Below are 15,700 nucleotides of genomic sequence, written 5' to 3' on the forward strand. Positions count from 1 at the left end.
CCGGCTCGAATACAAACCTCTTTAATTGCAGGAGACAGAGGCAAGCAGATGTGAATTCAAGGCCAGGCTGGCATAGCAAGTTTCAGGTAAAGAAAAGCTTAGGTTCGAGTGTGGTGGTACATGCCTCTAATCCCAAACAATGAAGGTAAACTTAGTTTGTAGAAGGAGGCACCTGTGTTGGAAAGTGATGTCTAATTGAATGACAGAAAAGGTGACGAACCAAAGAAATATTTGACAGAACAGGATATGCCCAACTCTCACAAGAAGAAAGAGAAGCTGGGCATGGGGGCTGAGGGCTAGGGAGTAGGAGTAGGACAGCCATGGCTGTTACACAGAGAAACCCTGTCTGGGGGTGGGGTGTGAGGAAGCAGCTGGGCATGGTGGCACTCACCTTTAATCCCAGCACTCTGGGAGGCAGAGGCAGGTGGATCTCTGTGAGTTTGAAGCCAGCCTGGTCTACTAAGAGAGTTCCAGGCCAGCCAGGGCTACACAGAGAAACCCTGCCTCAGAAAGAAAAAGAATAATAATAAGGGGAGGAGGAGAGGGAAGCTCCTTAAGGGGCAATGCAGAGACCGGGAAGAGACAGTTTTACTGGGACAGTAATAGAGAGACAGATTGGAGAAAGAGAACTCATGTGAAGACCGAAGGAGCCAGAGAATGAGAGGGAAGCAGGAAATAAGAGCAGATTAATCTTATTTATTTATTTTATTTTATTGGGGTTTTTTGTTTGTTTGTTTTTTGAGACAGGGTTTCTCTGTGTAGCCTTCACTGTCCTGGACTCGCTTTGTAGACCACCACAGATTGTTCTTATTTAGAAGCCAAGTTAGTTTGAGGCCAAGCAGAGGAATCCAGGGACCAAGAGAGAAGCCAGATTGAATAAGTCAGCTGGGAGAGGTGTTTGAGCCAGAACAGCTGAGTTGAACCAGGCAGCCCAGAGCTCAGAAAGAACAAGTAAGGGTGAACTTATTAAGCAGTAAGTCTCAGAGACTAAAACATTCTAGGCCTAGGTTAGATTGTACAGAGGCTAGAAGCTTCCAGGACTAGGCCTAGTTTAGCCGAAGGAGGCAGTAAGCCTCTGAGACAACCGAAACAGGTGAATAAAAGCTCCTTTCACAGAATTTACTCTTGCATTCTAACTGCAACACTGTAACCCTTGACCTGGCTTCCTCACCCTCCCGCCTCTGCACTGCTCTGCTGCAGTGTGCTCCTCTCTGCTTTAGTCTCCATTGACTTAAGCCTAAAGGCTTATGTACCTTGACATAACGCCCTCTAGCCTTATCCCTGTTACAGCCAATAATACGGCTTCCCCTGGTTCCCTTTCCTACAGGAATACTCCCCAATAGTTGATTGACACATCTTATGTTCATTCTATTTCCTGAGGAACTTTAATTCCATTTTCCATAATAGCTATAGTATTTCAATAATTATTTATTGATGACTATCCATGTGAGGGTGTTCCTCTCAGGTTGGGTGGAACCAGGGCCTCACACATGCTGTCCACAAGATTCTCACACAGCCTGCAGATTTGCCAAGTAGAGAACTAGGTGCCAGAAGTCTGCAAGGATGTTAGGGAGCAGGAATTTGCTCTTCTTCACTTTTACTCTGCCTCCAACCTGCATGACACTTCAAAGGTCACACAATGACTGGTGCAATACCTACATCCCACATCATGCTAAGTGCCATTAAGTCCTCCTGGAGAACCAAGCATGGTGGCTCACAGCTGTAATCTCAAATAGGGAGGCTGAGGGACTGAGGCTGAAGGACCACCATACCATACTTTTGTTGTGTTGTTGTTAGGGTTTTTGTTTGTTTGTTTTGGGGTTTGTTTTGTTTTGTTTTGTTTTGTTTGTTTTGTTTTGTTTAGACGGTTTCTCTGTGTAGCCTCGGCTGTCCTGGGCTCACTTTGTAGACCAGGCTCGCCTCGAGCTCACAGCAATCCATATACCTCTGCCTCCCAAATTCTGGGATTAAATGTGTGTGCCACCACGCCCGGCCATACCATATGTTTAAGGACAGCTGGGGCTATACCATGAGATCCAGGGTGAACCCCTGTGATCCCAGCATTCAGAAGATGGAAGCAGGATGGGACGTTCAAGGTTATCCTCCGCTGCATAGAAAGTCCCAGGGTAAACCTGCACTACAGGAGCCGCCATTGTAACTGCGGGGCCCTGAAAGAGGGGTAGAGGGGACGGGCAGATCAGTTTCCATTTCCTGCTCTCTGCTGTTTACTCCGTTTTCGCTGTTAAACCATTACCTGCACCTGCCGCATCCACCCTGACTGGCGACAGGAGTCAAAGATTTCTGCGCTCCTGGATCACAGTGAGCCCCAACCTCTGTATAAAAAGGGCCAAGGAAGAGAGTCACCGGAAAGAATGGATTTGAACCCAGGAAAAATCCAGGCCTCTTAGAATCTGTGGCCCATTCTCCTTTTGAGAAGTCTGTAAAGCTTGCCCCCAAAAAAGTTTTTTTCATTTTGTCCTGGGCTATCCTCCCTTCTCTTTTCTTTCTTTTATTTTTCTTTCTTTCTTTCTTTTTAAATAAAAGTCCTACGTAGACTAGGACAACCTTGAACTGATCTTCCTGCCCCCACCTTCCAAATGCTGGGGTGACAGGTGTGTGTCACCATGCCTGGTTTGTATGCCCATTTCACAGAAGGGGAAACTGAGGCTGGGAGGAAGTTATAGGAAGAGATGCTGCAGGGGTTGGAGCTGCGGAGTATAGGAAAGAGCTCTGGGGTTCCTAAGAAGCTTCGGGTTCTGCGTGGGAGGAGCAGCGCGGGAGTACCTACACCCGCGGCGGAGCGGTGCGGCCCCGCCCCCACGGGGGACGTGAAGACGCGGACCCCGCGCAGCGTGGGGACATGTGACCGACTGCAGAGGCCTCGCGCTGCATCCCCGGCCCGGACGCGCTGCTGCGCAGGACGCGGTGAGGCGCGCGCCGAGGCCCGGGAGCACCGACCGGGAGCACCACAGGGCGCGCGAGTAGACGCGCGGCCTCACGGCCAGGGCGGGGTCCCCGCGGGGTCCCCAGCTTCGCGCAGAAACGAAACCGAAAGAGGGGCCCGAGGGAGGCGGAGCCGCGCCGGCGCCACCCAGCCCTGCGGGGCCCGGACCCAGGCGCGGCCAGGTGTGCACCGGCCACCATGGCTCAGGATGGCGTGGAGGTAGGACAGCCGCGCCACTGGCGACAGGCCGCGCGGAGAGGGCTCCCGGGGACACCGCTACCCGGGCCGCCTCCCTCCTCCATCCCCGGGCAAAGCGGGGCTGCAGGGTCAGAGGTCCGAAGCAAAGTGGGTAGCCTGGCCTGCATCCCGCCACACACATACCGCCAGACCTCAAATTTCGCACGGGGGAGGCTGGGACGCGCCGCAGTCTCCACCATCCCCCCCCCCCCCCCAATGCTTGGAGAACTTTGGATTTTTCCAGGAAATGGCTTAAAGGGAGGGGGGATGGGGATGCGGAGACCAGAAGCCAGGGTCAAGTTCAGGAGAATAAAGGTGCGGGCGCCGCTCCCGGTCGCCCCCAACACCAGAATTCATCCTCCATCCTTCCCAGTTGGAGAAAAGCGTCAGGCGCCTCCGGGAGAAGTTTCATGGAAAAGTGTCCCCCAAGAAGGCAGGGGTTCTTATGAGGAAGTTTGGCAGCGACCACACCGGAGTAGGGCGTTCTATCGTGTATGGTGAGTCAGCCTTGGGGTGAACCCTGAGTGGGTGTGGTTTAACAATCGCAGTAGCGCTTTAGCGACCCTGGCTCCCCTTGATGGGAGGTTTTCCAGCTGCCTGAAACTCCTACACACCCTTCAAGAGCCCCTCCCATATTCTCCCACTAGGTGTCAAGCAGAAAGATGGACAGGAGCTGAGCAACGATTTGGACGCTCAGGTAACCTACCTTCCCTCTCTTCTCAAAGGAAGGGGAGAATCTCCTTCCTCTTGGGCAGCCTGCCCTCTCTAGCAGCCTGCATTCAGTAGGCGCTCATTATGTATAAGCTGATTACCTCAAGTGGAGGTCCTGGATGTCCCTTGCTCTAGAAGAAAGGCTGGGCTGACTTGAGCTGGGGAGGAAAGAGATCTGATTGGAGAAGGGATGAATCTATCAATGCAATATGGTTGTTTTGCTCCGTAGCTGGACTGTGTGTTTACCTTGCTTGAAAGGCACACCAGAGTGGGACGTGGTGGAGCACGCCTTTAATCCCAGCACTTGGGAGGCAGAGGCAGGAGGATCGCTGTGAGTCCAGGACAGCCAGGCTACAGAGAAAAAACCCTGTCTCGAAAAAACCAAAAGAGAAAGAAAGACAGACAGACAGACATACCAGAGTTTTGTTTTGTTTGAGACAGTGTCCCATGTAGCCCTGAACTGTCCTGGAACTCACTATATAGGCCAGGCTGGCTTTGAACTCAGAGATCCACTTGCCTCTACTTCCCAGGTGCTGGGAATCAAGGCTTGCACCACCTCACTGGGCACCTAAAAGAATCCAACAAATAGTATTCTATAGGCTTAGGTCTATAAGCAACATGATAAAATAATAATAGCAGCAAGTAGCCTTCATTGAGAGCACCCGAAGGTTCATCTCATACCCTTCCTTATGGTCCCAGGAAGCAATCCAGGTACAGGCGAGCACAGCCCAGGGTCAGGACATTCACCGGGTTCCCGAGACCAGCAGTTGACGTCAGGGATTCAAACTCTAGCCACTGGGAACGAAACTTGTGCTTTGAGTGGTCCCCTTGTGAGGACCCACACAGAAAGAGGGACTTGACGATGGTCCCCCAGCAGGAAGCAATAGTGTTTGCAAGCCTCAAAGCCCCGAACATTTTAAAGCCATGTGGCCAAGGAGCAAAGAGATGGCTGAGCTGTTAAGAGCACTTGCTGCTCTCACAGAGGTCCTGAGTTCGATTCCCAGCATCCATGCGGGGCAGCTCACAACCACTTCAGTCCCAGGGGATCTGACACCCTCTTCTGGCCTCCATGGGCGCCACATGTGTGTACATGTACACAGGGGCACACATAGCCATACAGAGGCCAGGTATCACATGTGTGGCCTCTGCAGGTCATTCAGGGCTCTGGGTTCCATGGGCCATGCTCGCTGAGTGATTTTAGATTCTGGACCATCTGGGAAATTAGAATAGCAAATGTCTTCACTTGTCAAGACTATTTGGGACATTGTTTGTGCTTTTGTGTATTTTTACAGTACTAGGGATTGAACTTGGGACTTCATACTTTGTAGGCAAGGGCTCTAATGGGGGAGCCAGCCCTCTCCTTCTGCTTTCTATTTACTCATAACCCTGCCTCACCCTCCCAAGTAGCTTGAATGACATGCCTGTGCCACCTGACCCAGCTCAAGTTGCTAACTGGAGTGCTCTCAACACCGGCAACAATGTTTCATCTTTGTATATAGAGCCAGGATCCTGTCTCCAAGCCAGGAGCCCCATGCAGGGGCTTCTCCCCTCTAAACAAAGGTGTAGCACCCCAAGAGCCTTTCTGGTTTCTGCCCTCCCCTTCCATATCTCCCGGCAGGACCCACCGGAGGACATGAAGCAAGACCGAGATATCCAGGTGCGTTGGTGGCGGGGATGAGACAGCGTGGACGGGAGGAGATGCAGGAGGGGATGCTCCACCTATGCCTGGGGCAGGAGGGAGGATGTTCACTGTGGGGTCTGGAGGCACAGGTGATTTTTTTTTTTTTTTTTTTTTGTCTGCATCCATCCATGTTGCAGGCAGTGGCCACCTCTCTGTTGCCCCTGACGGAAGCCAATCTTCGAATGTTCCAAAGAGCCCAAGACGACCTCATACCTGCCGTGGATCGACAGTTTGCCTGCTCTTCCTGTGACCATGTGTGGTGGCGCCGTGTGCCCCAGAGGAAGGAGGTGGTACCCCAGATGTGGCTTGATTCCCTCCCATACCCCATTCCTGACCTGTATGCCCAGAAATTATGTTTCTGACTGAAGATTATCAACTCTGTGTATGTGTTTGTGTACATGCAAGTGTAGGCCAGAGTTTGGTGGTGGATGTGTTTTTTTTTTAAGATTTATTTATTTATTATTATGTATACAATGCTCTGTGTGCATGTACATATACAGATACATGCCAGAAAAGGGCATCAGAATACATTATAAATGGTTGTGAGCCACTGTTGCGGGGAATAGAACTCAGGGCCTTTGGAAGAGCAGTCAGTGCTCTTAACCTCTGAACCATCTCTCCAGACCCCGGATGTGTTTCTTAGTTGCCTTCTTCCTTGTTTTTTGAGGCAGGGCCTTTCCTTGAACCCTGGGGCTCATCAATTCAGTTAAAGGGCTCGCCAGCAAGCAAGCATCTTGTCTCTGCTTTCCCAGTACTAGGGTTATAGGTGCGTTTAGCTATGCCTCGCTTTTCTTCCTTTCTTTCTTCCAGAGCAAAGGACCGAACACAGGGCCTTGCACTTGCTAAGCAAGCACTCTACCACTGAGCTAAATCCCCAACCCCCATGCCTGGCTTTTCTAATGGGCACTATGGACTTGAACTCAGTCCCAGGGGCATAGCAGGCACTTTACCTACTGAGCCATCTCTTTACCCTTTTGTGTTTGTTTATTTTTTTAGGTTTATTTATTTTATGCCTATTAGTATTTTGCTCATATGCATGTCTGTGCACCACAATGTCATGTGGGTGCTGGGAATTGAACCTGGACCCTCTGCAGAAATAACAAGTGCTCTTAACCATTGAGCCATCTCCCCAGCCCCTTGGTTTGATTTGGTTTGGGTTTCTTTGAGGGTTGTTTGTTTACTTGCTTGCTTGCTTGTTTTTGAGAGGGTTTCGTGTAGTCCAAGCTGGTCTCAGACTCATTATGCCTCCACAGCCGGTTCTTGTGCGGCTGGGCTCATAGCCAGGGGCTTCACGTGTAGTAGGCGAACCCAGCTTCAATATCCAACTGAAGTCATTCATCCTTGAACTTGGCTTTGACAGCTGTGGCACAAATCAAACCCAAATCTGGTTTCCTAACCTCTATTCTTCCTTCCTTCCTTCCTTCCTTCTTTTTTGTTAGACAGGGCCTCTCTATGTAGTCATGGCTGGCCTGGAACTCAGAGATCTGCCTGGCCAAGTGCTGGAATTAAAGGCATACACTGCCACGCCTGGCTTGGCATCCTAACCTCTGGATTTTATTAGTGTGCGTCTGATAAAAGCTGAGGCTGTGGCTCCATTAATACAGTGTCAGCCTAGCACTCATGAAGCCCTGATTCCTTCCCCAACACCACGTTCCAGGCACAATGATGCAGGCCCCCCCCCCCCCCCCCCCCACTTCCATGAATCCTCCTTGGCTCCCTAGAGCTGGCTGCTCCCCCCTCCTCGTTTCCAGCAGCTCCTGTCATCCCAGCACTTGAAAGGTGGAAGCAGGAGGATCAGGAGTTGAAAAGAGCTTGGACCACGTGAGACCCTAGCTGAGTCCTGGACCTTGGCCCTGACTGATCTGGTTCCCTCCCTCCCTCCTCAGGTGTCACGGTGTCGCAAGTGTCGGAAGCGTTATGAACCAGTGCCGGCAGACAAGATGTGGGGCCTGGCAGAGTTCCACTGCCCAAAGTGTCGCCACAACTTCCGGTGAGGGCCCAGACCCCGTCCTACCCTCAGCCCTGTGCCCACCCCAACCCACCGTCAGCCCTGTCCCATCCAAGTCCCCTCCTCCGGTCCCCTGGGCCCAGCCGCCCCTCAGCCCCTCACAGCCCTGCTGGCCCCCAGGGGCTGGGCACAGATGGGGTCCCCATCACCCTGCTACGGGTGCGGCTTCCCTGTGTATCCCACTCGGATCCTGCCCCCACGCTGGGACCGTGACCTGGATCGGCGCAGCACTCACACCCACTCCTGCTCAGCTGCAGATTGCTACAATCGGAGAGGTGAGGCCCTGGTATGCACCCTACATTCTGCATCCCCTGTGTAACTGACCCCTGGGGCCACTCTCTCCTCCCATGGAGTGTCGAGCCTGTTAAGCCCATGGTCCCCACTACCTATGAGTCTGGTTTTGTCAACAAGTTCCCACTTCCCTAGAGAGTTTCGACACCTGTAAGTTTTATGACCTCTGTGTCATTCGGCTCCAGTGGGTCACCCTACAGGGCCCCAGAGTCTCAGGGGACCTTAGCAACTCTTCTTCCCCTAGAGCCCCATGTGCCTGGGACATCCTGTGCCCACCCCAAAAGCCGTAAGCAGAACCATCTCCCCAAAGTGCTGCACCCCAGCAACCCCCACATCAGCAGCGGCTCCACGGTGGCCACGTGCCTAAGCCAAGGCGGCCTCCTGGATGACCTGGACCGTCTCATCCTGGAGGACCTGAAGGAAGAGGAGGAGGAGGAGGAAGAGGAAGGGGATGGCGGGCCCCGAGAGTGACCCTAGCCAGGCGCACACAGGAAAGACAGACACTCTGTGTGGACACCTTGTGTTGCTATAAGATACCAGCTCAAGGAGATAGGAACACCCTTGGGGTTACTCATGGGACAGTCACAACCGCACAAGCCGGGTCAACATAACAGCCTTCTTCAGAGAGTACGCCCCACCACGGAACTCAGCCCAGTAGACCCCGTCCTGGTAGCGGCTCCGGTAATGACCTCCATGATACCATACGCCATTGAGGTTAGAGTGGGCACAGGCATGGTACCACCAGCCCCCGCGATGGTACAGGGCACAGTTACCTGAGGGGGAGAGAGAATGTGTGTTTCCACCAAATTAAAAGTCTCTGCCAGCACTTCTTTGGGCAAAGCTTTTGCAAGCATCCCTCAACTTTCCCTATCTTACTGAATAGAAGCCCTGACCCTCCACCTTGTCACCAAATAAAAGGCTCTGGCTTCTCCCTTTCTTCTTCAGAGTAATAGCCTTAATTCTCTTACCTCCTTACCAAAATAAGAGGCATGTCTTTCCCATACTTTCTGCAAAGTAGTGCTCTATCGTTCGTTCCTTTGGTGGGACTGGGAGGGGGTTCCTGTATTGTTTCTATTTCTAGGGGTACTGGCACACACCTGTAATCTCAGTACGTGGGAGGCAGAAGCAAGAAAGTCTGGAGTTTCAGACCAGCCTGGGCTCCATAGTGAGATCTATCTCAAAAATAAACAAATACTGGGGATACAGCTTAGATTGCATAGGGGGCCTGCATTAAAGGAAGCTTAGCTTTCATTCTCAGCCCTCTGAACCGTATAGGGTGCCAGAGTCTCTCGTTAGTCATCAGAGAAGGACTCCGGGCTCCCTGCCCCTTGTTCTCTAGTTAGCACGGAAACTTCCTGAACTCTGAGGTGCTTAGCCTTATGGGAGTCTCTTTCTGAGACAGGGTATCCTGTAGCCCAGGCTGACCTTGAACTTGCCATGCCAAGGATGCTCTGGAATTCCTGTTCCTCAGGCCTCCGTCTCCTGGAGCCGGGACAGCAGTGCTTTCCCGCCACAAGGCAAACTTTGTGTTTGTTTTTAGTGTAGGTGCCCACAGAGGCTAGGAGCATCAGATCCCCTGGTGCTAGGGTTACAAGCTGTTAGGAGCTACCTAGTGTGGGTGCTGAGAACCGAACCCAGAAAGAACAGTATGTGCTGTTAGCTAATGAGCAGTCTCCAGCCTCCCAGAAGGGAGAACTTTACAGCTTTTCTCTCTAACCAGAACAGCAGTCATCCTCTACCCCCACACCCACCGCTGCCATACTTGCCCTCCCACCAGAATAAAAGCGCTCCTTACCAGAATAGGAGTCTCGGTCCCTATCCACAGTGCTGAAAGGTTTGTCGTTGTGCCAGGAGAGAGAATCTCCAGCATCACCGTGGTACTGGCCAAGCCGCAGACGGTAGTGGTCACTCTCCGGTTCCAAGGAGAAGCTGTCATAGTGGGCCCGTGCCCTTCGGCCCCCCCAGTCCTCTAGGAGTATCAGCAGCTCGTGGTCCCCACGGCTGGTCACTTGATGCACAGGTTCCAAGCCCAGCCAGTATTCCCCGTCTGGCCGCCCAAAGCCCACCTGGAAGGACAGGAGGAACAGGACGGGTTCTCCTCCCTCCCCCACCCAGCACAATGTCTGCCACCCCTGCCACGAGCACCCACCTTGTAATGCTGCCAGTTGGTGAAGAAATTGACAGAGCCATCTTGCCGCCTCTGGATGACGGTCCAGCCGCCGCCCTCCTGCTGCTGTTCACACCACACGGACACCACTCGCCGGCCCAGCCGCAGCTCATACACGCCGCTCTGCAGGTGGCCTGCCCCGTGAGCCTCTGCACAATCCCTCCACGGGCCTGTGGCAAGGTACAGACTGAGCCAACCAATGCCTCACTGGGTCAGAATCCCCTTACTCAAATAAAAGTCCTCTTCTTTTTTTTTTTAAGATTTATTTATTATGTATACAATATGCATCAGATCACATTATAGATGGTTGTGAGCCACCATGTGATTGCTGGGAATTGAACTCAGGACCTCTGGAAGCGCAGTCAGTGCTCTTAACCACTGAGCCATCTCTCCAGCCCTAAAAGTCCTCTTCTATCTCCACCCAAGGAAGAGCCATTTTCTTACCAGTCCCTCTTCTCTCAATAAACATGGTCCTATGAGTTAACTTCTCACCAAAAGAGCAGTCCTAAGCTCTCATGCCCTCATCAAAATAAGAGTGCCCCAGTGGTGGTACACGTCTTTACTCTCAGCCTGGTCTACAGAGCGAGTTCCAGGACAGCCAGGGCTACAGGGAGAAACCCTGTTTTCTCTTCCTATTTTCACGCTATAGTAAAAGGACTGGTCTTGTTTTGTTTCTGCACTGTTGGAAGGCAACTGGAGGCCTTGCTGCTCTACCACATATCCAGCCTGTTCTTCACACAGACTAATAAGCCTTTCTTTTTTTTTTTTTTTAAGATTTATTTATTTATTATGTATACAGCACTCTGCCTGCATTATACCTTCAGGCCAGAAGAGGGCACCAGATCTCATGATAGATGGTTGTGAGCCACCATGTGGTTGCTGGGAATTGAACTCAGGACCTTTGGAAAAGCAATCAGTGCTCTTAACCTCTGAGCCATCTCTCCAGCCCAAGCCTTTCTTCTTATTCCCCTTATCCTAGTCCTCACACAAGGAGCCAAATACTAACTCTTAGTATTTTCATCTACCCACATGGCACTGGAACCCCAGGCCAGACACCTCCCAGCTGGCCTGCCTTGACTTACCCACTGGCCTGGTAGAGACAGCAAGGTGTCCTGTGGGCAGGGGAGAAGATGGAGGCCCCTGCTGTCTCAAGTTCTGGTCTCTCTGGTGCTCTGGAGTTTGGTCTAGCCTCCTGCTGGTGTTGCTGGCACTGCCCACTAGACTCAGAGGAACCAAAGGCACCAAGGGCAGTGGCAGGACCTGGGGCCATACAATCAGACATAATTATATTAACTCTCAGCTGAGCCAGGCATAGTGGTGGCGCACGCCTTTAATCCCAGCACTCAGAAGGCAGAGGCAGGTGGATTTCTGTGAGTTTGAAGCCAGCCTGGTCTACAAAGCGAGTCCAAGACAGCCAAGGCTACACAGAGAAGTCCTGTCTCGAAAAAAGAAAGAAAGAAAGAAAGAAAGAACTCTCTCAGCTGAGGAGGCCAGGCATCCCCTGACATGGGGGTGTGGGTGGGGTAGGGGTAGCCAACGACAGGCAGAGTCAGTAGGTTAAATCTCCTACCAGATAAACAGAAAACCAGGCAGAACAGTGTCTCAGCTTCACCACCCATCCTAACACAAGCATGGTGGGCAAAGAGGGGGTTGAGTTTCCTGCTCTGTCACTCTCTGAGTTGGCCTGGCAGCCAGCAAGCTGCAGTCCACCTGTCTGCCCACCACAGGCAGGCAGGCCAGGCCTCAGGCTTGCATAGCAAGCACTCCTCCAAACTGAGGCACCTCCCATCCCTGCTGAACTTGGTTTGTTCTGGGTTTTCTGCTTGAGAAGGGGGTCTCACTCCAGCTGGCCAGTCTGGACCTTGTGACAACCCTCCTGCCTCTGTGCCCCTGAATACTGGGATTGCAGGTGTGGGTATGGCTGCTCTGCTCTGTGCTGTTGAGCGCGGAGGAAGCTGGGCTGATTCCACTGTACCGGTGACCCCCACTTCACTGCAGCTGTCTGCTGAGCGGGAGCACATGGACCTTGGACGAAGTAGGAAAATCTACAGAACCATCACTAATCCAAAATTCAGAGCCAATGTGGGGGTGTGGTTCAGCAGGAACCATATAGGGGAGGCCCCAGGGACCCCAAAACCACCAGGGATGAAAACCCAGCCAGGCCTGTTGTCCCATGCCTGCCATCCCAAGGCCTAGAAGGCAGAACTTGAGGCTCAAAGTCATACTCAGCTACACAGGAGCTAGGACCCAGGCTGGACTGCAGGAGACCCAGTCTCAATTAAAAAAAAAAAAACAAACAAACCTGCCAGGCATGCTTGCACACACCTTTAATCCCAACACTCAAGCAGAAGTAATTGGATCACTGTGAGTTCAAGGACAGCCTAGTCTACAAATCGAGTCCAGGACAGCCAGGGCTGTTACACAGAGAAGGCCTGTCTCAAAAACAAACAAACAAACAAACAAAAATAACACAAGGAGCACGCCTTTAATCCCAGCACTCGGGAGGCAGAGGCAGGCGGATCGCTGTGAGTTCGAGGCCAGCCTGGTCTACAAAGTAAGTCCAGGATGGCCAAGGCTACACAGAGAAACCCTGTCTCAAAAAACAAACAAACAAACAAACAAAAAAAAGAATAACACAAGGAAACATACAGAACCAACTACCCTGGGCCCTCTGCACACACACAACAGTGGTGCTGCTCAGTTTTCACCACGTGGGACTCCTAAACAGCAGGAGTGGTATGTTTCTCTGGTGCTCACCTTGGGATCCCTTTCCCCTAACTGGGCTGCCTTGATAGACAGACGTACCTAGTCCTACTACAACCTGAAATGTCAAAGCAGGTTGATCTCCATGAGAAGCCTCCCATGGGAGGATGGCAGGAAGGTGAGGTGAGAGGGTGGGACTGGGAGGAGAGGAGGGAGGGGAAACTAAGATCCGTGTGTACAATAAATAAATGAATAATAATTTTAAAAGTTGGGCGGTGGTGGTACACACCTTTAATCCCAGCACTCAGGGATATGGGAGACAGAGGCAGGCAGCTCTCTGCGAGTTCATGGCCAGCCTGGTCTACAAAGTGAGTTCTAGGACAGCCATGATTACACAGAGAAACCCTGTCTCAAAAAACAAACAAAAAGCTGTTGACGGAAACAGTCCCAAATTCAGAAGCCTCATGTGGTTACAAGAATATATTTTCTTAGGGCTGGAGAACTGGCTCAGCAGTTAAGACTACTGGCTGCTCTTCCAGAGGACCCAGGTTCAATTCCCAGCACCCACATGGCCTCCCTGAACACTGCACACACACGTGGTGCACAAACAAACGTGCAGGCAAAACACTCATACACGTTAAGATGAAAATAAATCTTTTCTAAAAAGAATATATACAGTCATTGTCTATGGTGCTAGTCCGTGTGAACCTAGGCACCTATGAATATTTTTCATGCAGTGGATGAGGTTCTCCCCAGCTGTTTACCCGGATGAGCAGTGGGTGGCGCCACAGGCACGGTTTCGGATTTGGGATCTGTGACACATACATACACACACGTGCCCTAGCGGAGGTACCTGCTGCTGGCCCCGGTCCGGACCCGCGCACGCGCGCTGCAGGCGGCCGAGGAGGCTGCTATGCTGGCTCATGAGCTGCGCATGCTCGCTGAGCTGCGCGTCCACCTGCTGCAGGCGCGCCGTCATCCGGCGAGCCTCGGCCTCGGCGTCCAGAGCGCGCTTCGCTAGGAGACCGAGCGCTGCCGCAGGCTCCGCCCCCGGGTCAGGCTCCGCCCCCGCCTCCTGCTGCAGTTGCGCGCGCAGCTGGCCCAGGCGTGCATTCAGATCCTGGCTGTGCTCGCGCAGGGCGCGCACCTCGTCTGCGAGTGCATCTTCTTCCGCCGCTCGCCTTTGCAGCGCACGCAGCAGCTCCTCGTGGCGGCCCACGCGCGTGCGCAGCGCGGCCAGTTCGCTGTCGAGGGCAGCTTCGGAGCTCCCGCAGACAGCGCCAGTCGCCTTCTGCGGGGACACTACCAGTGTGACGCGACACCGCGCGGCGTCTCCGAGCACCCGCCAAGCGCCCAGCAGGACCAGCAGCTGCAGTGTGCGCAGCCTGGCAGCCCCCATGGCCACCTGCAACGGAGAAGGAGAAGGATATTATCTGTTTTAGCCCAGTTTGGTCTCACAACTCCCAGGTAGCCAAGGAAGACACTGAAGTCTTAATACCCGGACCTCACCTCCCGTGGTAGTACTTGACGACAGAGCTGAGCTAGCTGCAGCTCAGATACTTTTTTACCACGGCTGATCCAGCAAGCAGCATCTATTTTCACTCAGAATTCCTCTCCATCCCCGGTTCCAGACTCCTGAGCCTGGGCCCAATCACCCCTCTGCCCTCAGAACCTTCGATGGCTTCCACCCCAGGAAAATACCTTATGTGTGTGTGAAAAAACCTAGACCTCACTCATGGTCACTGTGTGTGTGTGTCTAAAACCCTAGCCCTCACTCATGGTCACCATGTAGCCCAGACTGGTTCTGCCTGAGCGTCCCCATCGCTAGATGGCCCAGGTGTGCCACCATGCTACGCTTCACACAAGCGCCTTCAGCCACCTTATTCATGACCCCATCCCTGCCCCGCAGAGCTCACGTCACACCTAGGACCTCATGCCACCACTCCCAGGCACTCAGGCTCACATACTTGCTCAGATGGAGGCATGAATGCAAAGGTCCTGGGGTCGGATCTCATTTCCGATGTGCTGAAAAGAATAAACAGCAAGGAGGCCTGTGAGGGTGGCATCGAAGGAAAGAGGTGGGAGGGAGCAGAGGACAGCAATGCACTTGAAACCATGGACATTTCTGAGTTCGAGGCAGGGTGCGGTAGATACAGCAGCCCCGCATCAGGCCGAGCTCCCAAGCACTGGGCAGGGTCTTCTCTTTGGCATGCGTGGAGTAAAGAAGAGGCCTGAGATCCCACGACCACCACCGCACACACCCAAATCAAGACCGAGGGTCTCTAGACAAACAGCACCTACCTGTGTCCACTGCCCACGCTCACCTCTCATGGCCCAGATGCTGACTCCAGTGAGGTTTGCAGTAAGCGTACAAGATCTGAGGGAGGGCCTCTGAGCTGTCTCAGTAGAGGAGGCTGGAAGGACAGAAGGCCAGAGGAGGCGTGGAAACCACCCCCAGCCCCCCACCCCCCACCCCCTAGCCCCCCACCCACCCCCGGGCCTCCGAAGGAGCCTGGGAGCACAGCAAGTGTAAATATTTAGTATTTCCAGTGTGAGAACCCAGAGCAGAAAAGCCAGATCCCCTTGTCCAGGCCTCCAGGGCAGGATAAGAGAGGTCACTGCCCTCCACGAGCTTCCTCCTTTCTGTCAGAGGTGGGGAGCATGGGAGGCCCTGGGCTCTTGTAGCTCTTGTGAGATCCAGATTCAGACAACCATGATATACTGAACTGATAATTATGGGTATCAATGAGCAACCTCCCTAGTGTTGGGGATACCTTTAAGGGGCAAAACTTACTTCTCATTTAATCCTAGCACCCAGGCTAGGGTGTGACTCAACTGCCTAATGCCCCCAGTGGGGGGCTGGGGTGTGGCTCAGTGGTAGAGGCCCTGCTGAGAATCCCCCAGTGAGGGGCTGGGGTGTGGCCCAGTGGTGGAACACCTGCAAGGTCCTGTGTTGGT

The 15,700-nt window shown here is 53.0% G+C and overlaps 2 protein-coding genes across 3 annotated transcripts; one reads left to right on the forward strand and one right to left on the reverse strand.

Moving 5' to 3' along the window:
* Positions 1-2,929: 2,929 nt before the first annotated feature.
* On the forward strand, positions 2,930-8,809 carry Shfl (shiftless antiviral inhibitor of ribosomal frameshifting). 2 transcript variants are annotated; one of them, XM_051155966.1, is made up of 8 exons: positions 2,930-3,163; positions 3,555-3,678; positions 3,829-3,878; positions 5,511-5,549; positions 5,711-5,860; positions 7,460-7,563; positions 7,715-7,856; positions 8,117-8,809. In XM_051155966.1, the coding sequence occupies exons 1-8, from the start codon at positions 3,143-3,145 to the stop codon at positions 8,237-8,239; spliced, it is 753 nt and encodes a 250-aa protein (XP_051011923.1). In that variant the 5' UTR covers positions 2,930-3,142; the 3' UTR covers positions 8,240-8,809. The 2 variants fall into 2 exon arrangements, with proteins under 2 accessions (XP_051011923.1, XP_051011922.1); XM_051155965.1 differs by having other exon boundaries at positions 2,933-3,163; positions 7,702-7,856.
* On the reverse strand, positions 8,455-15,178 carry Angptl6 (angiopoietin like 6). Its single transcript, XM_051155964.1, has 7 exons — positions 15,067-15,178; positions 14,710-14,767; positions 13,596-14,147; positions 11,122-11,299; positions 10,022-10,209; positions 9,668-9,938; positions 8,455-8,645 (listed from the first exon to the last, which is right to left on the reverse strand). Exons 2-7 carry the CDS (start codon positions 14,755-14,757, stop codon positions 8,455-8,457), a joined length of 1,428 nt encoding a protein of 475 aa, XP_051011921.1. The 5' UTR covers positions 14,758-14,767; positions 15,067-15,178.
* Positions 15,179-15,700: the final 522 nt, after the last annotated feature.

Source organism: Acomys russatus, chromosome 14 (genome assembly GCF_903995435.1).
Source record: "Acomys russatus chromosome 14, mAcoRus1.1, whole genome shotgun sequence".
Taxonomy (NCBI): Eukaryota; Metazoa; Chordata; class Mammalia; order Rodentia; family Muridae; genus Acomys; species Acomys russatus.